Source organism: Trachemys scripta, chromosome 4 (assembly GCF_013100865.1).
Source record: "Trachemys scripta elegans isolate TJP31775 chromosome 4, CAS_Tse_1.0, whole genome shotgun sequence".
NCBI classification, from domain to species: domain Eukaryota; kingdom Metazoa; phylum Chordata; order Testudines; family Emydidae; genus Trachemys; species Trachemys scripta.
This window is the reverse complement of record NC_048301.1, coordinates 79,496,274-79,518,039: the sequence shown is the minus strand read 5'-3', so window position 1 is coordinate 79,518,039 and position 21,766 is coordinate 79,496,274. Positions and strand designations below refer to the sequence as shown.

At 42.7% G+C, this 21,766-nt stretch overlaps 1 protein-coding gene across 6 annotated transcripts in view; it reads left to right on the top strand.

Moving 5' to 3' along the window:
• The window catches only part of LDLRAD3 (low density lipoprotein receptor class A domain containing 3), a 172,589-nt gene that overhangs the window by 77,343 nt on the left and 73,480 nt on the right, over positions 1 to 21,766 (top strand). For all 6 annotated transcript variants that reach the window (XM_034769677.1, XM_034769676.1, XM_034769675.1 and 3 more), the window contains 2 exons: positions 6,178 to 6,303; positions 15,270 to 15,404. In XM_034769677.1, the coding sequence (XP_034625568.1) occupies positions 6,178 to 6,303; positions 15,270 to 15,404 (261 nt within the window). The remainder of the gene's footprint in view (positions 1 to 6,177; positions 6,304 to 15,269; positions 15,405 to 21,766) is intronic.

The following is a 21,766-nucleotide window of genomic DNA, read 5'->3' as shown; positions in this document are numbered from 1 at the left end:
TTACACACACTTAATTATGCAGTACAAAAGCATCGGTGCCTCCAATAATGAGAATCCATTGCAAGGCTGTCCATTTCCAATCATGTTTTGGGACCCTCTGAGCTGGGGGCTTGATAAGTTTGTTAATCCAACCATGTATAATTATGCTTGTACGTTATATGTGCCATGTCTCTGTTTGGTTCCACGCTGTAGGGAATTGTTCTTCTCTATGCTGAAAAATCCATAAAACAGATTAAACTTTTTAAAAAGGGAATGTATTATCTTCTGAGGTTCTCTATTGGTGCCCTAAAGCTAGTAATATTATGTCCTTTTAATCAATGCTGCAGAGTGATGCCTGCAAGCTGTCATTTCTGTGTTGGAATATACAACCCAATTCTATGGAAATAGCTATAAAAGCTATAAAGTGGCTTTGCTTTTTGGTGGCAATTGACCTCTGTGCAGAGGGGCAGCATAAAGCTGCCAAAATAGGACTCAACTGGGACTTAACTTGAGCGTAGGCTTTGTGCTAGCTGTCTGCACGGGCTGAATTTCACCCTTCATTAGTGAATCAGGGTGGGGTTTCATTTTAGAGACCAACTTTCGCTGTGGTGAAGCTTTCTTCCCAAACCAACAGAAAGGTAATTGATTTAAGTTAGATTTTGAGAGACAGGTGATGCTTTTTGGTAACGGGATTTACTCTCAGTGGTTAATGGTGGCCAAAAGAGGATCTGAAATGCGTGCTTCAATGGTGGAAGGATGCACTTGTTCTGTTCTTCCTAGTGTTCATGGTGCTGCAGCTCAGTGTCAGTTCTCATTTTACTCTATGTGCATATTCTGTTTCAGCTGATGTGTATATAAATTAATGTAATTTACTGCTCTTGGGTCACATCTGTCATGACACAATATCAAATGGGGTCCGGACAAGGGGAAATCCCTCCAATTTCAAGCAAAGGCACATAAATGTGCCAGAAAAATACTGGTTGGTTGAATTCCAGCTAATTGCTTTTCTTTGTACTTGATGTAATTAGGTAAAAGCAGTCATGCTATTTCTCCTGGAGTGCAAATTTAAATCCCCTTGCTTTGGGTGATCTGTGTCAAGAGGGGGAAACTAAAAATAAGTTAGGATCTTTGTATGTCCTGTGTAACTTAGAATATCAGTATGCTGCCTCTTGTAACTCATCAGCCAGATTTTTATTGTCTTCTGGATTTGGTGCTAGTAATTGGGGCTGAATTGACAGGGCTGTAGACTGTAGTCCCCCATTTATCCAGACAGCAGGTGCAGCATAGGCAACAGCAATTGAAGCTTCCCCATGTTGACCTACCTGTGTATTTGTGTCCTGACTTTAAAGAACTAATTCTAAGATATGAGGATATTTCAGTCTCCAGGGGCCATCTACTCTTACCCCTCACCACTGAAAATGATGGCTGAAGTAGCGATTTATGTGGTGTGGACTTTTGTTCACTAACAAGTGGACCAAAGCCAACAAACTCCATAATACCATATTTAATCATTAGATTATAGCAGTTTCCTCTCACTACCAGCATGGGCTATGTTTAAACCTGCAACCGAAAGTGAAAATCTCTCTGAATCCCACCCACTCATTAGACCTTGGCTATTTGAGATTCTAGAAATATGGGAAAGGCCTTTTTAAAACTTAGACTGCCTCAATAGCAGCATGAAACTCCTTGGACCTAAACGTTTTGCTCTTATAGGTATCTAGAGCATGTTGCTTTCCTTATCTTCTGACTCCAGTGGGATCTGACTTAGCTATTTTGTGTGCAATATACTGTGGTCACAGAACATTGTTATTAAGGTTGCTAAGTCAGGCACTTAAAAGTTAGGAAATGCCAGAATTAAAGTTGCCTGTGCTCAGTCGCTCTGTGGTGTTGGTGCACGCGAGCACTGAGAGCTGAGAGAGTCTGGAGCATGCTCAGTGAGGATGGACTCTTGGGAGATTTTGACTGCTAAGATAGAAGTTGTCTCTGACCATGTACAAACTGCAGTTTTTCAAAGGTTTATAACTTGACCAAATGTGGGTACATTTTCCCCAGCGATGGTAATAGGCACATCCCTGGTCTAAAGTATGGAAGTGCTAGAGCAGTGGTTCTGAACCTATTGACTATTGTGGGCCGCATATGGCGCTCTCCATACGTTATGTGGGCCGCATCCACACGATATATGTGCTACACATGTGGCCTTGAGGATGTCACATGGGCTGCAGCTGTGTGCTGACTGGACAGCAAGGTGAGAACCACTGCGCTAGAGCTATTCAAATTAAAGGTCACCATAGTTTTTAACATGGGCAAAACTTATTTTTCTCTAGCCTGGTTCTTGGAAATGGGTGAACCGTTTTGGCTGAAATTTTCCAAAAAAATTATTCAGGCAGACAACTCTGCATATAGAATAGCAGCCCGAATAGTTAAAATTTGACAAAGTTATAAGCAACCGAAAACAAGATTTTTGCAATGGGGAGTGCTGGGCAGCCCTAATAGGCAGCGCTGTGAACCCTGCCTATAGTGAGGGTGTGATGACAATACATTCTCACTGCCACTCAAGCCAGCTAGCTATCTAGTGTGAACGCAGAGTCAAATCCATAATACGCACCAGCTACCTGGTGGATGTGAACAGACTGTGCTTGCCATGGGGGTACTTTCGTGGTCCTTGGATTCTGCAGCTGAAGTGTAAAATGCTCAGTGAAGTATGGACTTGTCTCAGAGCATAAGGCTAATAAGATATGTAGCTCTAATGCAATATGGAAAGAGTTCTGAGGACGTAAAATATTTTTCAATTGAGATTTTTCCGCCACCAAAGTTAGTGTGTTTAAACATGGCAGTAACTCCAGGATAATTTATCGCCTATTTTCTTCAAAGCAATGGCCTATTATTTCTGAGTGGACCTTGGATTCTGTTCAGGAAAAAATGGTAGTTGGTGAATATCTGAAGTGATACATCTTAACTTATACTTCATAATCCTAATTGAGAACTACTAATGCTGTAAAGAGAATGTGTAGGACAGGGACAGCATGTCTTGGTTTTGAAGGATACTAAATCAAGTAATAGTTGCTGTGACTGCTCTTAAAGTAGTTTTATATAATAATATCTGCTGAGAGACATCAGGGAAGATTTCATTGCAGCTGTGTTGACTTTATCTCTGCAAGAGAGAATCTCCCCTGAATTGATGCCAAAGTCCTTGCTTCTTTGCTCCCTCACCTTTCTTAGTTATTTCCTTTCCTTTTCCCTCCCCCACTGTTGCACTCCTTGTGCCTCCTTTGCTATCTTCTCGTAATACTTCCTTACCATCCCCCAGTTAAACTTTGCCAGTCTGTGAGGTACAGATTCATTTTGGGCATAAAGGCATTGCCTATCATCATCGCACTCTGATTTCCAGTTCAGGGAGTCCTCATAAAATCTATGTGCTGCAAATGCATAAATATCAACACATGATTGTAGGGTTAGAACTGGGGACATTCAACTCCCAAGAAAACAGGCCATTACCATCTGGGCCAAAGGAGAATCACATTAGCTGTACAATTTAAGTCTTCTCTCTCAGAGGCTAGTGACTAGAGGACAATATGTATTCTATTATAATCACACACACTTGAGGAGGTCTGATTGCATGCAGGTATATGCTAGCGAGTGAGTGAACTGGATCAGTGATTGGCTGTGACTTATAAGAAACCTTTCAAAGAGGCCAGAATCCACTAATACTGCTTCAAGGGAAATGCTAGCTGCATGCCAATGTGAAAAATTAGAAGGGAAGGGATAAAGGAATTTGAGCAAACATGTCAAATCTTCTTGCAGGACCTCTCGGAGGATGTTTTGGGAGAATGGTTTGTTCTTTGGTAGTTTTATCCACAGGTGTGAAACATAGCTTAGAAGTGGTCTGTGCCCTAACAAGTGTCCGCCCCATTGACCATGGAAAGAGATTTCTTCTCCTAGCTTTTTGATTGTGCATTGATTGTATTCTGTACCCGTTGATTGCTGTCTTCTTCCTTGGAAGTATTTCCATTTTAGAGGATATCTTAATCTGTACAGCTCTCTGAAATCTTTGGAAAGGCAGGGCAGGATAGAAATATGAAAGTTTGGACCTGACTAGAATACATCTGTACCATTGGCTCCTACTTGGTGGAATCAAAGCTGCTCAACTGTGCCATAAACACTGTGATGCTAACAGTTAAATGGGACATGTCTTGAGCTCATGTGGTAGAAGCTGAAGCTTTTTGAGTCCATGGCTCAGAGTTATGTTTTTGCTCTTGCCATCATGATGTGAGTGGCCATGTTATGCAGCACACGGACCTCTGCCACTTACGCTAATGGAGTAACTGATAGAGAATGACAACCTACTACTGCTGCATGGACCAGAACTGTAGTGGGACTATCACAGATTCTCTGTGTGAACACATACTTTGCCAGTGGGTTTCACAGATATTTTCTCTGACAGCAGAGGGATGGTGAGACTCAGAAATTTTGGGTTATATTCCAGGCTGTGGAGGGGATCATGCTCTAACAGTTCACCCCTTCTAAGGTCTGGTCTATACTACCCGCCTGAATCGGCGGGTAGAAATCGACCTCTCGGGGATCGATTTATCGCATCCCGTCGGGACGCGACAATCGATCCCCGAATCGGCGCTCTAACTCCACCAGCGGAGGTGGTAGTAAGCGCCGCCGACAAAAAGCGGCAGAAGTCGATTTTGCCGCCGTCCTCACAACGGAGTAAGTCGGCTGCAATACGTCGAATTCAGCTACGCTATTCACGTAGCTGAATTTGCGTATCTTAAATCGACTCCCCGCTGTAGTGTAGATGTACCCTAAGTGTGGCCCCTTTTGCTCCATCCCTTCTAACCTGTCCCTAGTCTCATCCCGCTGGACTGCCTATCCCAATCTCCCGCTTCTGTCCCCAGTATCTTTGCCCAGCTAGCCCTTGTTCCCCACTTCCTGCTCCTCATCTGATAGTTCTCTCCCCGAGAACTCTGGCCTCTAGCACCCCCTTCCCTGGGTTCTCTGTCCCCATCCCCACATAATCCCAGTCCTAATCTCTCTCCACAGGCTCCTTGTCCAGTATTGCTGTCCTTCTCACACCCCACTTCCTTGTCCCACTCTTTGCCCAGCCAGTCTCTGTCTCCTCCCACATCCTGACTACCAATTTCCCTCCCCTCCCTCCTCCTGCCAGCCTCCGGTCCCAGTCTTCCCACCATCTGGCTCTTCTCTCTTTTGCATTTGAATCAGGCATCTCCCTCCTCCACGTTGCCTAAGCCCAGTGGGCAATTCGTCCTGGGCACCTGAGAGACAGGCTCACTGCTCTCCTTTCAGGTCTGTGGACCCAGCATGGTCCTCAGCGGTCCAGAGTCCAGGCCAGAGTTTGCTCCATGCAGACAGAATCTTTGGGGGTTTTAGCTGCAGAACTCTAATCGGTCTCCACAGTTTGAACATGCTCAGTAATTTTTTTTTTCAAAGCCTTATAACTTGGCCACATTTGATCAGATTTTCACAAGGACAGCAAAAAAAAAAACCATATCCCTGACACACAGGTCCTCCATCCCCTACCAAATTTCATGTCCCTGTTCTAGAGCTTTTCTAAGAGAAGTTGCTAGACGACGTGTGCAAAACAACGTATGTTCCCCCTAGCCTTGTTCTCAGAAACAGATGAACTGTTTTGGCTGGAAAAAAAACTAACTCCCCCCCCCCCCCCCCACAAAAAAAAAATAAAATACCAAAAAAATCAGCCTGAGGCAGATACCCTGCATGGAAAATTTTGTCAAGATTAAATCATTTAAAGGACAACATTTTCCAAGAACTGAAAGCATGGTCTTGTAATGGGGAGTGTCTGGTTAGCCCTGCGTTTAGATCAGGGGTCGGCAACCTTTCAGAAGTGGTGTGCCGAGTCTTCATTTATTCACTCTAATTTAAGGTTTCGCGTGCCAGTAATACATTTTAACGTTTTTAGAAGGTCTCTTTCAGTAAATAAGGTTTTTAAAATGTTTAAGAAGCTTCATTTAAAATTAAAATGCAGAGCCCCATGAACTGGTGGCCAGGACCCAGGCAGTGTGAATGCCACTGAAAATCAGCTTGCATGCCGCCTTCGGCACATGTGCCATAGGTTGCCTACCCCTGGTTTAGATCCTTCTGATATGAAGATGTTTTAGTCTCCTGCAAATTGTTTCCCTAATTCTGGCTGTCTTTGTGTTTCTTGTCTTGCAGCAAAAGCCAAATCCAGATGTGGCTCCACGTTCTTCCCCTGTGCTAGCGGGATCCATTGTATCATTGGCCGCTTCCGGTGCAATGGCTTTGAGGACTGTCCAGATGGCAGCGATGAAGAAAACTGTAGTAAGTGCCAAGTCTACCTGCACATGGAGAAACGTCTTGTTTGTTTCAACAAATCAATACTGTAGAAGAAGGAAACGTTCAGTTCTTTAACCCTGGTTTAGATGCACACTCCCTGTTTTACTACCCAAATCATCTTGTGGATTGTTTGCTTTGTAACTGCAGGCCTCTTGGTAGCAACAGGAGATTTATAGTGTTAATAAATGTCAGAAACCTACCCAGACAGTGTAAACTCTACTCCTCAGAGCATTCTGCACCAAACATTTTAAAATTCTGCGCACAATATTTTAAAATTCTGCAAATTTTATTTGTTAAATAAATGTGGAGGCTCCAGCATGGCATTGGGGAGCACAGGCTACTGGCTGCACAAAGGTGGGAGATCACTGTGCAGCTCCCTCCCAGGGGCACGGACTTAGTGGTGAGGCTGCACCCAACCCTGACACAGCACAAGGTCTGGGCCTGCCCCAGAAACACCCCAGGGTCCTGTCCCTCTGTGTGGGTAGGCAAGCTTAGCAAGGCAGGATCCAAGTGTGGAATGCCTTCATATGGGGGGATCCAGGTGTAGGTTGACAGGGTTGTGTGTGGGACAAGCTGGGTATGGGCGGCTCAGTGGGGGATCCAGCTGTGGGGGGGATCTGGATGCACAGGGGCTGGTTGGGGGTTCTGGATGCAATGGTAATGGGTCTCTGCAGAGGGGTTCTGCAGGGGGGTCCAAGTGAAATTGGTGGGGCTCAGCGGCAGGGAGTGGGGTCTGGGTCACAGGTCCTGCCTAGAATGTCTTTATATTCTTAGTTATTAAAGCATTATTGTTTGTGGTTGATCCACATTAAACACTGAACCATAACCAGCCACTCTTTGCACCCTCCAAACACTCACTGCCGAGCTTTGTCTTTTTTTATAAACCAACCCATGTCTGCCTGCTGCTACTTTCCAAGTGTGTGCTCGCCAGTTTTATTACTGGTGCCCTTGCTGACAGTTCTGTTATAATCGGGCAGCGGATAGTGGGGTAGGGCTCCGCATTAATGTTTATCTAGCTTTAACTTTCTTTACAGACAAGAGAGTTTCACAAAATAAAAAAGAGTGGATCATAGTAAGAAATTGCTCCCTGTATCTCGCTCACAGGGTGACTTCCGTGATCTGGGCATTGCTTATCTTCTCTCATTCCTCTCTTTGTCATCTTTTGTCTCCTCGCCTGCTCTGCTTGTCCCTGGATTACACACCTGCTGACTTTACTGACACAGCCCTGCAGAGCCAATATGGCTGAGGGAGAGCTCATCTACGTCGTGCATCATCAACAAAATTGTCAGCTAAGTTCTGACTGCTGACTCTTTATTACTGGTGGGGACGGAAGGACAAAGAGCCTGGCTGGACATTCAGATCCTGGGAGCTAGCTGTTAGAAAAACAATATACCATTTATACTCATTCATTAGCCCCTTCATTTATAAGCCGACCCCCCAAAAATGGATAAGTAAAAATAGCAAAAAGTGTATGACCCTTTCATAAAACGACCCTATATTTCAGGGGTTAGAAAACTTTGGCTCCCAGCCCATCCGGGTAAGCCGCTGGCAGGTCGGGGCATTTTGTTTACCTGGAGCGTTCACAGATCCTCAGCTCCCAGTGGCTGCAGTTTGCAATTCCCAGCCAATGGGAGCTGCGGGAAGTAGTGCGCCACTTCCCGCAGCTCCCATTGGCTGGGAATGGCAAACCGCGGCCACAGGGAGCCGAGGGGCTCCATGTCTGCAGACGCTCCAGGTAAACAAAATGACAATGTATTAGATATTCAATTCAATGATTCCATAGAGTTTAAAATCATCACATTTTGGTGTAGACCCCTGCTCTTTAATGCGTCGTTGTTTTACCAAAAATATTTGGCTTATGAACGAGTATATACGGTAGTTATTTAATTTGAAAGAGTGAAATTCACTCCTGTATGGAGAACCAGCACAAAGCCTATATGTCACTTAAGTGTGACTTAAAAGCTTGAAATGGGACTTGGGTGGGTTCTATACACATGGGTGAATTTTCCCCAAATTGGGCAAGCTTCCTATGAAAGTGACAGAAAAATAATTGATCTTCCTATGTTGTTTGACCTGAGCCTTTCTCCCCATCAGTGATTTTCAGGGAAGTCACAGCAGAAAGTTAGTTTTAATACATTTTGACTTGTGCTAAAACCTTTGCATGTTCTGAATTAGACCCTTTTGTATCAGTAACTACAGCAAGGATATGGCATAGCGGTAAGGAAAGGTTACGTTCGATCAGGCAGCTCTGCTGCCATTGACTGGAATTGATAAATACGTTGATGAGCTCTGGGTTTGCAGGTGACAGCTTTCAGCAAGCGCTTGCTCACTCTTACCAGAGCAGGCTGGATTTTTTTTTCTCTTAATGACATTTAAAGGTCAGGAGGAGGACAACAGACAGCAGCTTTCTCAGATAACAAAAGGAGCAATTTTTACAGTGATACATCACTGTCCACTGCATGGGGGGACATTCCCTTTTCATCTCTGTGCTCCCCCCACACTGAGGTGTCTCTATGGTAGCACCAACATTTCTGACCTTTCTTTAAGATGCCATCTGTTGATGGCCTATAGTGACTGTTTTGGGCCCTGCGAGAATGTGGTGGGGAGATGGCACCCCCGGAGAAAGAATGAAGTTAGAGAAAGAGGATTAAAGTCGAGGGAAATGATTTGTGGTCTTTGGGTTATTCTTCATCAAATGGGACTAGAAGGAGCTTTGGACCAAGGTGCCTTGAATAATAAATCCTGTGAGGTGGTGGAATGAAAAGTTACAGATTGCACATTTTTAAAATACATCAGTTCAACACATATGTAATTGGTTATGAATTACATAATTTCCTGTGTGCATGCAATATACATCTCTGAGTGTGCCTTACAGTGATCATAGTGCTCCTTTGATCTTCTACCCTTCCCCAGATGTGGTTAAAGATAATACCTTCAATATGCTTAAGCTACGCCTCTACCTTCTGCTCAATTTCTCTAGGAGCAATGGTGCTGTAGACCCTGGTGACCACTATGAAATCCACATGCCATGCATTTAGCTTAAAGGCAATGCAGAGTTGGCATTTTCATTATTAATGAATGTTGCAGGGTTACAGGGTTGTATATATGTAATTTGCTCAGATGTGTGTGGTGTCTGTCTTATGTATGGGGAATTGTATGAACAGAGGTCTTTAAACTGTGTTTCATTTCAGAGATTCAGAAGATGTACTATTTGGGAGGCTCTTTTGGTTAGTTTTAAAGAAACAAAAAAAAAGGGAAGGCAGGCAGCCTGTTAGTCTTTGAGAACTGTAATCTCCTTTGTAATTGTGCCAGTTCCACACTTGGAAGCAAACAAGCCTTATAAAAGGGCACTGTCAACTTCTTTTTAAAGTTTAACTTTGAATATTGCATTCAGTTTGAATCATCTTTTTTCCAGAAACTAGAGGGAGCTCAGAAAAGAGCGACAAAAATGATTAAGGGGCTGTAGGGATTGACATATGAGGAGATATTAAAAGAGCTAAATAATGTCTAGCTTGGTTAAGCAATGAGTAAGAAGGAAGGTATGGTTACATATGCTGTAAATTGTCAAAGTTATACTCAGGACTCATAGTTTGTCAGACCACTCTGTTTTATTAGCACAGCGCTCTGCTAATACATTCAGATAATGTGAGCCTCTATGCAAGATTCAAACAGTCTTATTTATACAGATAAAAGGGTGCGAACTAAACAAAGGGACAGAGAGAGCAAAATTGTAAAATATGCATGGAGCACAATATGCATATCCTGCTTCCTTGTTAACTCTTATCGGATCTAAGACTAGTGCTTCACCAATTGCCCTTAAGTGGCAAGTTAAGCAGTTAATGTCTGCTTTCCTGCCCCCCTGGCTTGCAGCATTTCTCATTTCTACTTAAAGGTACATACAGCATTCTTTAATTCATTCTATTTCTTTAATATAATTCATTTCACTTTCACAATATGAAGGATGCAAACACCCTTCAGGGAGAGAGATTATTTAGTGCGATACTCCGGGTATAGCTAGGAATAGAACGATGAAATTAAGAAAGTGGAAACTTTGGCAGATTTCCTTGGTATTTATCCTGATAGTGAAATGTATTAAACTGTGGAATAGTCTCCCAAGGGAAGTGGTGGAAATCTTACAGCTTGAGACTTTTCAGATGAGACTGGACAGAACAGTAAATGTGCTGTAACTAACAATTCTAGGTTAGAAGGGGAAAGTGGGATTCTAGTGGGATGAAATTTTTCTGCTTCTGTGAATCTACTTAAATTATAAAATCTTTGACCATATACAACCTTTTTGTTGGGTGTTTGTATAGAGCCTAGCACACTGGGGTCTTGCCTATGAGTGGTTCTCCTAAGCACTATCACAATATAAATATTACATATACAAAAACTTAAAAGAACATTATTAAGGTTGCAAAGTCAAGCCCTGAAAAGTTCGGAAATGCTAGATTAAGATTGTCTGTGCAACCCTCATTTGATCCCCTCATACATATGCATTATGAGACATGCTCTCTGCTCTCAGTTCCAGGGTCAGACCAACACCCGGCATGGCCCAGAGCAGCTGGGAACTGTAATTGCATGGAAAGTCCTGAGTCTAGAGAATGCCCATTCTTGATAGAATCTTTGGGGAATTAAGCTGGAAAGCTCTACTAAGTCTCTACTGAACACTGATGAACTGCAGTTTTTCAAAGGCTTATAACTTGGCTATATTTTCACAGAGTTGTCAAAAGGCACATCTTTGATACAAAGGTCACCACCTGCTAAGTTTCAAGTCTCTGCTGTAAAGCCTGAGGTTCTAGAGCTTTTATAATTTTTTTAACATGGGCAAAATATTTTCCCCTAGTCTCATTCTCGGAAATGGCTGCACCACTTTGGCTAAAAATCTCCCCTCCCCCGCCTCCCCTCCCCCCCAAAATACAGCCTGAGGCATAAGAAACATCTGCTCAAATGGTTAAAGTTGGGCAAAGTTTTAGATGTGCCTGTTTTCAGGGGCGGCTCTAGGCACCAGCAAAGCAAACAGGTACTTGGGGCAGCCCATTTGCAGGGGCGGCACCTGGCAGGGATCCAGCATGGGAGCTGAGAACCAACAGGGGGCCCTGGGAGCTGTAGTTCCTTGGTTAGCAAGGGAAGTATGTGGATCCCACTAGAATTTAAAATGAAAAGTAAGGGAGGGGAGGCTCTACTAGACTGTGCAGCTTTAGATACAGTACCAGGCACGTAGGAGGATTTCCACTTCTGAGCCATGGAAGCAGAAATTGACTTTTCCTTTCCAGATGTATCCAATATTCAGAAAGGGAATCTAGCACCTGCCTTCCAGATTTGAACACCCTCAAATTTCAGGAGTGCTCAAGCTCAACTTGGGCAGCTGTTATTTCATTTCTCCCAAATCAAATATACTGATCCACTGTAACTTGCTGTAGAAAAAGTAGGATAAAATTGAGCAAGAAATGCTTCCCAGTGGTTTTTAGGACTGGAATTGCTATTTTCAACAGCCATTGCCTTTTTTATTTATTTATTTATTTATTTGCTTAAAAGGAAGACAGTGATATTGCATTGGTCTTATAATATGCATCCAGATATCCTCCAATCACACAAGCTGAAAATTGTTCCACTTTACTGCAGTTCTGTAACCATATGGGAACCAATCCTGTCTATGTTCTGTGTACATCCAAAATTCCTGCTGAATGACCCACCCTGGGAGCAAGTTACTAGTGACCCAGGGCTGGGGCGGAAGGAGGGTGCAGGTGGGGGGAGGGGGGAGAGCCCAGGGCTGGGGCGGCAGGGGGTGTGTGGGTGGGGGGGGCACTGGTGGGGGGGAAAGAGGGGAGCCCAGAGCTGAGGCAGCACGGGGTGTGTGGGGCAGAGAGCCCAGAGCTGGGGTGGCAGGGGGTGCTGGTGGGGGGGAGGCCCAGAGCTGGGGCGGTAGGGGGTGCATGTGTGTGGGGGGGAGAGCCCAGGGCTGGGGCAGCAGGAGGGTGCGGGGGGAAGCCCAGGGCTGGGGTGGGGGCAGCCAAAATTTTTATTGCTTGGGGCGGCAAAAAACCTAGAGCCGGCCCTGCCTGTTTTGCTTATAATGGGAAGTGTTGGGCAACCTTAATAATACTACTACAGGCCACCTAACCAGGTGGAAGAGGTGGATGAGGCTTTTTTTAAGCAACTAACAAAATCATCCAAAGCCCAAGATTTGGAGGTGATGGGGGACTTCAACTATCCGGATATATGTTGGGAAAATAACACAGCGGGGCACAGACTATCCAACAAATTCTTGGACTGCATTGCAGACAACTTTTTATTTCAGAAGGTTAAAAAAGCTACTAGGAGGGAAGCTGTTCTAGACTTGATTTTAACAAATAGGTAGGAACTCGTTGAGAATTTGAAAGTAGAAGGCAGCCTGGGTGAAGGTGATCATGAAATCATAGAGTTTGCAATTCTAAGGAAGGGTAGAAGGGAGAACAGCAAAATAGAGACAATGGATTTCAGGAAGGCAGATTTTGGTAAGTTCAGAGAGCTGATAGGTAAGGTCCCATGGGAATCAAGACTGAGGGGAAAAACAACTGAGGAAAGTTGGCAGTTTTTCAAAGGGACACTATTAAGGGCCCAAAAGCAAGCTATTCTGCTGGTTAGGAAAGATAGAAAATGTGGCAAAAGACCACCTTGGCTTAACCACAAGATCTTGCATGATCTAAAAAATAAAAAGGAGTCATATAAAAAATGGAAACTAGGACAGATTACAAAGGATGAATATAGGCAAACAACACAGGAATGCAGGGGCAAGATTAGAAAGGCAAAGGCACAAAATGAGCTCAAACTAGCTACTGGAATAAAGGGAAACAAGAAGACTTTTTATCAATACATTAGAAGCAAGAGGAGGACCAAAGATAGGGTAGGCCCGCTGCTTAGTGAAGAGGGAGAAACAGTAACAGGAAACTTGGAAATGGCAGAGATGCTTAATGACTTCTTTGTTTTGGTCTTCACCGAGAAGTCTGAAGGAATGCCTAACATAGTGAATGCTAATGGGAAGGGGGTAGGTTTAGCAGGTAAAATAAAAAAAGAACAAGTTAAAAATCACTTAGAAAAGTTAGATGCTGCAAGTCACCAGGGCCTGATGAAATGCATCCTAGAATACTCAAGGAGCTAATAGAGGAGGTATCTGAGCCTCTAGCTATTATCTTTGGAAAATCATGGGAGACGGGAGAGATTCCAGAAGACTGGAAAAGGGCAAATATAGTGCCCATCTATAAAAAGGGAAATAAAAACAACCCAGGAAACTACAGACCAGTTAGTTTAACTTCTGTGCCAGGGAAGATAATGGAGCAAGTAATTAAGGAAATCATCTGCAAACACTTGGAAAGTGGTAAGGTGATAGGGAACAGCCAGCATGGATTTGTGAAGAACAAATCATGTCAAACCAATCTGATAGCTTTCTTTGATAGGATAACGAGCCTTGTGGATAAGGGTGAAGCTGTGGATGTGGTATACCTAGACTTTAGTAAGGCATTTGATACGGTCTCGCATGATATTCTTATCGATAAACTAGGCAAATACAATTTAGATGGGGCTACTATAAGGTGGGTGCATAACTGGCTGGATAACCGTACTCAGAGAGTTGTTATTAATGGTTCTCAATCCTGCTGGAAAGGCATAACGAGTGGGGTATCGCAGGGGTCTGTTTTGGGACCGGCTCTGTTCAATATCTTCATCAACGACTTAGATATTGGCATAGAAAGTACGTTTATTAATTTTGCAGATGATACCAAACTGGGAGGGATTGCAACTGCTTTGGAGGACAGGGTCATAATTCAAAATGATCTGGACAAATTGGAGAAATGGTCAGAGTTAAACAGGATGAAGTTTAACAAAGACAGATGCAAAGTGCTCCACTTAGGAAGAAAAAATCAGTTTCACACATACAGAATGGGAAGAGACTGTCTAGGAAGGAGTACGGCAGAAAGGGATCTAGGGGTTATAGTGGACCACAAGCTAAATATGAGTCAACAGTGTGATGCTGTTGCAAAAAAAGCAAAGATGATTCTGGGATGTACTAACAGGTGTGTTGTGAGCAAGACACGAGAAGTCATTCTTCCGCTCTACTCTGCTCTGGTTAGGCCTCAGCTGGAGTATTGTGTCCAGTTCTGGGCACCGCATTTCAAAAAAGATGTGGAGAAATTGGAAAGGGTCCAGAGAAGAGCAACAAGAATGACTAAAGGTCTTGAGAACATTACCTATGAAGGAAGGCTGAAAGAATTGGGTTTGTTTAGTTTGGAAAAGAGAAGACTGAGGGGGGAGATGATAGCAGTTTTCAGGTATTTAAAAGGGTGTCATAAGGAGGAGGGAGAAAACTTGTTCACCTTAGCCTCTAAGGATAGAACAAGAAGCAATGGGTTTAAACTGCAGCAAGGGAGGTCTAGGTTGGACATTAGGAAAAAGTTCCTAACTGCCAGGGTGGTTAAACACTGGAATAAATTGCCTAGGGAGGTTGTGGAATCTCCATCTCTGGAGATATTTAAGAGTAGGTTAGATAAATGTCTATCAGGGATGGTCTAGACAGTATTTGGTCCTGCCATGTGGGCAGGGGACTGGACTCGATGACCTCTTGAGGTCCCTTCCAGTCCTAGAATCTATGAATCTATGAATAGGCTAACATCCCTGCCTAAAATAGGAGCAGTGTTTAAACATCTAAGAGTGAGTGATACAGTTTGAAGAGAAGGTCTATCCATAGCTGTGGGTGGACTAGCTCTCTGATAATTCTAATGAATATTACATGAATTGAAACTTCCAACTCCCATCATTTAGAAGTACTCAATTTACTTGACTGTCATGTTACTCTCACAGGCTCAGCAAACAGACCAAATGTTGAGTTGTGACCCATCTCTGTAGGAGCCCTCAGGGAGTAGTTCTCTGTCTGGGTGAGAGCTAGTTTCTAATGAAAGATCACACTTTTGTTTTCACAGCAGCAAATCCCTTGCTGTGCTCTACTGCTCGATTCCACTGTAAGAATGGCCTTTGCATCGATAAAAGCTTTGTATGCGACAGTCAAAATAACTGCCAGGACAACAGTGATGAAGAAAGCTGTGAAAGCCCTCAAGGTAGGCACAGGGTTTTTTGATTGCACTCTGAAGGGTTAAGCAAAGCCTGACTACTGAGGACCAAATTTAGAAGAAAATATGACACTCCTGACTTAGCCAGTGTTGCAAATAACAGTTCTGTCTTTCCCATGCAAATAATCTTATGGTGATGTTTGTTGCAACTCTCCAGTTTGTGTGTGTAGTTCATTATCTGAGCTTTCAAAAGCTTGCAATAGCACATTTCATCTGAGGAGCTCAAATAGCTTATAAGGCCTGATTCAGTTCACATTGAAGTCAGGAGGAGTCTTTCTACAGTGGGAGCTGGATTGGGCCCAAAGAGAGAAATAAGAGAACCTCCAACTCCCAGCATTCTTTCCATTTCACAGATGGGTAAATCTATCTACACATAACACTATAGACTCTCATTGCACAATCACATTCCATTTTGCAAGACACTTTTCATAGTAGGACATGTTTTTTTTTCTCACTCTTAAGAAGGCTGAACCTTTTTTGCTCAGACTTTCAAGGGAAAAATAATTCACTTTCAGGTGGAGACCAAGCCTGAAAAATTTCAGGCTAAAAAAATGAAAGTTTCAAAAAATTATAGCTAGCCGAAAATAGAGAGAGGGGACGTTAGAAGGGAAAACAAGTTATGCAAATGTAACTCTGGTCTGCTGCTCCTGCTGTTCCTGACTCAGATAAAATATTATAGGAAGGTAATGAGACAGTGTGTTCTGGGAGTGTGGTTCTTTTATTATTTGTTCAGTAGTTTGCCACTTGTTTTCGCATTATAGGCTCAATAAACTGTGATCATATGGGCATGTTAGTGTCCAAAGCGGGGACATGGAACTGTTCCCAGCACACAGACTAACTCAGTATGACCTAGGATGCAGCTTTGTGCCTCTTTCCCATCTGTAACATAGGAATGATCATTTTTCCTACCTTGCAGGGTTGTTGAGACCTAATTAATCTGTCCAATCTTGTGACTTCCACTAATATTTTGCACTTCTGCAGTGCCTTCTATGTTTATAATAAAAAAAGCCTTATTAAAACTCCAGTTTTGCATTTTCCTCCTATAAATGTGTATATGGCGTCTATAAAACATGGGGGGGGAGGAGGGAACCAAGATGGGAATAACTTAGACAAATACAAAACATCTGAAGTGCTATCTGGTGTGAGAAGGTATGGGGGTATTGACCTTTCAAGGTCCCTTCCAGTTCTAGGAGATAGGATATCTCCATAGATTATTGCTGCTGGGGAGATCAGGGGAGGGAAGGTTTTGTAAAAGATGGGATGATTTGCAGGAGAAGGAAGTGTGCTTGGCCCACAGAGACTTAGGAGGCTATTCCTACCACAAAGGTGAGTGGCATGCAAGAAGGCAGGGAGTCAATAAAACTGAAATGAGAACAATTTTTTTTAATAGTGGCTGGCAGTACTGATGAGCTGATACTCTAAAGGGAAAAAAAAATCCCAAACATAAAAATACCCTTGAGAAATGCGAGAAAAAAAGTGCCACTGTTACTTTCTTATCAGAAGCCAATGTAAGGAAAAAGCACTATTGTAACAATATCACCAATTTTTTTTAAAGCATGTTTCTTCCCATCTCCCTTTCCTTCTTTACCTACGAAAAACTCTTTCCTTTTGTTCAAGACTTGAGCATAAAAAGGGTCACGTTGATACGCCTGGCACAGAGACGGTTCAGTGAGTGGGCAACCTGCAAACACACCTTTGATCAGAGAGAAGCTTGAGAGAGGCCAGTTTAGAATCTTCCTGTTGGACTAGTGAAACATTGTGATCTAATGCTCCTCTTGGAGATGGGAGGAGAAAAGACTTGAGGCATAGTCACTTGGGTGCTGCTTCTGTGATAATGCTGCTGTTAGTTTGCCAAGGGGTGCGTTATTTTTCACTGTAGGCATGGCTTAAATTCTCGGAGATTATTTCCCTGAGTCCCCCATGCTCCCCCCCCCCCCCATTTGGGGCTTCGGGCTTCAGTTGAGGGGTGGGTGTCTCGGGGCTTCTGCCCTGTAGGGCAAGGAGGGCATTGGGGCTCCTGCGGGTTTGAAAATATTTACCAGCGCTCTGCTCCAGACGGCTACAGCGGACTAATAAGGTTAATTTGTCTGGGGATTATTGTGCCGTTGGAGGTTTAAAGCAGCAGCATTCTTTCCACACTTGGGATGGCTGTTTCCTCTGCAGATTTATTGGCTGGATTGTCTCCAGGTTGTGTGCGTTGTCATGACAATCTGCTTTTGGAAGTGACAGGTTGGACCCAGGAGAAGAAAAGAGCCGTATTTCATGAGGATGTTACTTTGTCTTTATCTTTGCTTCTCTGGAAAAGTCAGATTAAGGGGAGGGTTTAACGAAGTCATTCTGTCTTATTCTGTACACAACTGAGCCCCCATAGAGAGAAATCATACTCTCACTCTACACTGTGATTTCAGTGTGACCAGAATAGCAATTGGAATAGCTTAATGCACTACAGAACAATTAGGTGCTTTCACAATTCCAAAGAGCGATGGAATCAGAACACAGAACTGGAAGTAAGGAATTCCTGAATTCAAATCTTGACTCTGACAGACTTCTGTGGCATTGGACAAATCAGCATAGCTCTATTTCCACATCTGTAAATGATACAATGCTTGCTTACCTGCCTGTCACAGATGTGGAGGTATAAAGTGTGTAATGAGTCAAATAGTCTACGGGAACATAAATGAAGAGTCACTGTCTCCAAATTCACTATTATGTTTACACTAGACTTTAAATTACACTAGACTAGATTAGATTAAATTAATATAAAAGTTAAATATAAAATATAAGTTAAAGTACTTAGAACATTTATAAAAGCTAGTTTGGGAACTCTCTGCACATTTGCTCTGAAAGTAAAGAACAGATATCTGTAGCCAGGATCAATGGTGCATGGAGTGTCCACACTAGCCTTTACGAAGCGGGAAGTACCTTGATTTAAATGACAAACAGTTACCTTGTGTATATAAAAAAAAATGTAGTGAAGACAAGCCTTAGGGGTGAAATTCATCATTCTGCAAGGGGCCAGCATAAAGCTTATGCATCACTTAAGTAAGTCCCATTTATTTATTTATTTATTTAAAGGATTTAAGGGAGACTTAAGTAGTACATGGAGACTCCTGCTGGCCCTTTGTACATTTCAACCTATACATGAGTTTTGTTGCTCATCATGGTATGCCCTTTTTATATACCTCAGTATACTTTTGTGCAGCCATATATACTTCCTTTAAATGAATAGATGTTAGACAAGAAATCAGACTATTTTTTGAAGTGCTGGGATTGTAAACTATTTAAGTTTGCCTAGGCTGTAGTATTCATGCATGGAAGATTTAGACTTAACCAGGAGTGTCCAACATGCTCAGGTTTTCTCTACACACATGTCTCCTGGTGAGCAATTCTCATGAGTCATTTTGACTCATGTATCAGAGTCATATTTCCTCTGGTAGTCCGTATAAGGGGAATAACCATTTTTCATTTCTAAGGCAGTCCTCTTTCATTGTACAGGAGATCTGATTAGCATGATGTGTATTGTGGAATTGTGCTACAAAAGTATCCTGTAGAAATTTTCTCCCAGTAACCTTGTCATAATATTGAATGTATTGTGTTGTGAGACTTAATAGCTGTTTGTAAACTGCTTTGAGGTGTTCTGATACAATGTGCTATTGAAGTATGAATGATCATGTTACCTTCCTTTCTGCCTGCTCTTTGGGTATCCTGACACTTAACTCCTCCCCTGAACTTCAAAGTCCAGTCATTGCTGAAAGGATCCAACAGTGTGTCCATTGGACTATCAAATACTCTTCTCCATGATGGAGTAAAGGCCCTTTCATTGGGGGATGTTCACTGTCCGTGAAATGTAACCAACCCCTTAGTGAAGACCTTATTGCTCTAGTACTGGTAGGACTTCAAAATGAACCATCATTGGGAAGTAACAACTTTGTTAGGTCTTTGTATGCAGTTTGAAGTGAACCTAAAGGTATGGGGTTACCAAGTTTTAATTTTCACCTTGATGGTGGGTGGATGTGTGTGAGGGAGAGAGGAGGGGAGGGAGAGAGAAACCCCTAGATTCCATTGTAGAAATAGGACAATGGTTAATTTGCCTTTCTGTAGGCAAGTGTTTTTCCCCCTCTGTAAATGAATGCTGCACATTTATAAGGCTTTCAAATCACGGATGAAGCAGCAGTTTAAAATATCTAAAACATTTTGGTTTAAAAGCAAGTCAAATTATTTTGTACTCATTCATGACAGTAATTATTTGCAGATCTTGTAGCTGCCATGGTAATCTTTAGAGCTGTTCCTTTAATCTCCACCTATTAATGCTTCTCTCTGTGGCTTCTCTGTACATTTTGATACTGTAATAGGCTGGGTGAATCTGTGACCAGGTTACTAGAGGTTCTGGAGTGAAGTATTAGTCCTGATGTGTCTGAATCATAGATGGAATTAGAATGAACATCCAATCAATCTCTCTATAGCTAATGCAGAATTGCTCTTTATAGGATATTATTCTGGTATTTTTTTTCAGTCTAGTTTTAACAATTCTAAGCACTGGGACTCCTTCTATCCCACTGCCAAAAATATGTCACTGTCAGGAAATTTTCTTGGATATTATGCCTAAAGTTTCCTTTTCTTAATTTTCTCCTATTACTCTAAAATCTACCCCATATATCAAACTAATAAATGGTCACCACCATTTATAACATCTGTTCTGTGGACACTCCTGGAGCCTTAACGTTCTACCTGCCTTGCAGGGGATTTTCTGTTTAAACAAAGACTCTTCCCACAGAGTAGGCGGGTTAGTCAGGCTCTGGGTCTGCATGTTCAAATTATGCAATTATTCCTTTCATCAACAATTATTTTCACATGTTCTTCCTTTCTTTGTAACTGCTCAAATGTTTGTATGTTTTTCTTTCTGGTATCTTGACCCTTTCTGAATCAATTTCGTCCTCCTCCATGGACCTCCCTTTTCCCTTGATATGTTTAAAAGCCTTTCTTATTCCATTTAACCCCTTTGGCTAGCACAAACTCATTTTTGCTTTTATGCTGCTCTTCTCTCTTCCTGCAAGCCTGAACGAACTCTGAATGATGCTTTAACAGCATAGAGTGCTGGTAATATCCCCACAACTCTAGCCATGCTGTTATTAGTTTAATGATAGCATTTTGCTCAATTGCAGGCTGGGTGGTCTGAAAACCTCATTAATTGTTGGTTCAGAGAGCCTACTACCATATATTCAGGTCATTCTACTTACGTCATACATTTGTTGGAGATAGAGTTGCTACTTATCCAGCAAAGTTCTGTTCAGATTCAACATCTAGTTTGCAGTGAAAGCACTTCTGTTCGTAAACAAGTTTTCTAGACTAAGGTCAAAGGGCTCCAGTGACTTACCCGAATTTGTAGTAGGTTAGCAGCAAAGCTGCAATAATAATCAGGGATCCTTGTTCTATCCAATTGATGACACATCCTGTCAGAGATGGGACATAACAGAATCATACATTTATGCTTGACATTTAGTTGGCCACATAATCCCATCATGGCCACATACAGCTAGGTACATTCTTAAGCGTGTATATTTCCAGAGTATTTCATTTGGGATCTTAAAGACTTCATTTTGTGAAATAAATATTTGGAAGCTTATCAACTGACTCTTTACTAAAGAGGGTGAGATGTATCTGCTTCCCACTGCCAAAAACCTAACGCGTGCCAAAAATTGAAATCTGACCCAGCTGCCAAAACCCCTAGTGAAATCTTCCCACCCTGTGGTTGTGCACGGTCGATACAAAAATCTGCAGCACACTGAAAACTGAAAATGTTGGAGCTGTGTGAAATAGACTGAGTTCAGGCTCAGTAATACAATGAAATCTATAATGACTACTGAAGAACTAGGTGCCACAGGGTTTGTGGGGCCTTGCTTGCCATCCCTTAGGGAAATGTGGGTGCATCCCAAAGGTTAACTTGCTCTTCAGAAATGTCTTGGAGCCAGGGAATAAGTCATCCCAGGCAGTGGGGGGATTTTGCAGGATTCCAAGAGAGGATTGATCTCTGTGATTGTGACAGTGTAAAAATTGAAGGGGAAATATTTGGGGAACCTGTGGGGATTTCCCCTGAGTTTTCTGAGACACTTGATACCATAAATATTCCCGCTGACTTGAGTGGCTTACAGTAGTAAGCTCTAGGTCCAGCTGTGAGACTTTGCAGGATCAGGCTCAAACTCAGAGTGGATGCCAAAGCTGTCTGCCAAATGGAGCAGACATACCCTGATTTGCACTGAAATACCCTAATATTTAATTTATTAAAGGCAAATTGCTCCCAGCACATCCCGCCCCATGTCAAGCCTGTAACTGATCCTCCACACGTGGCAAAT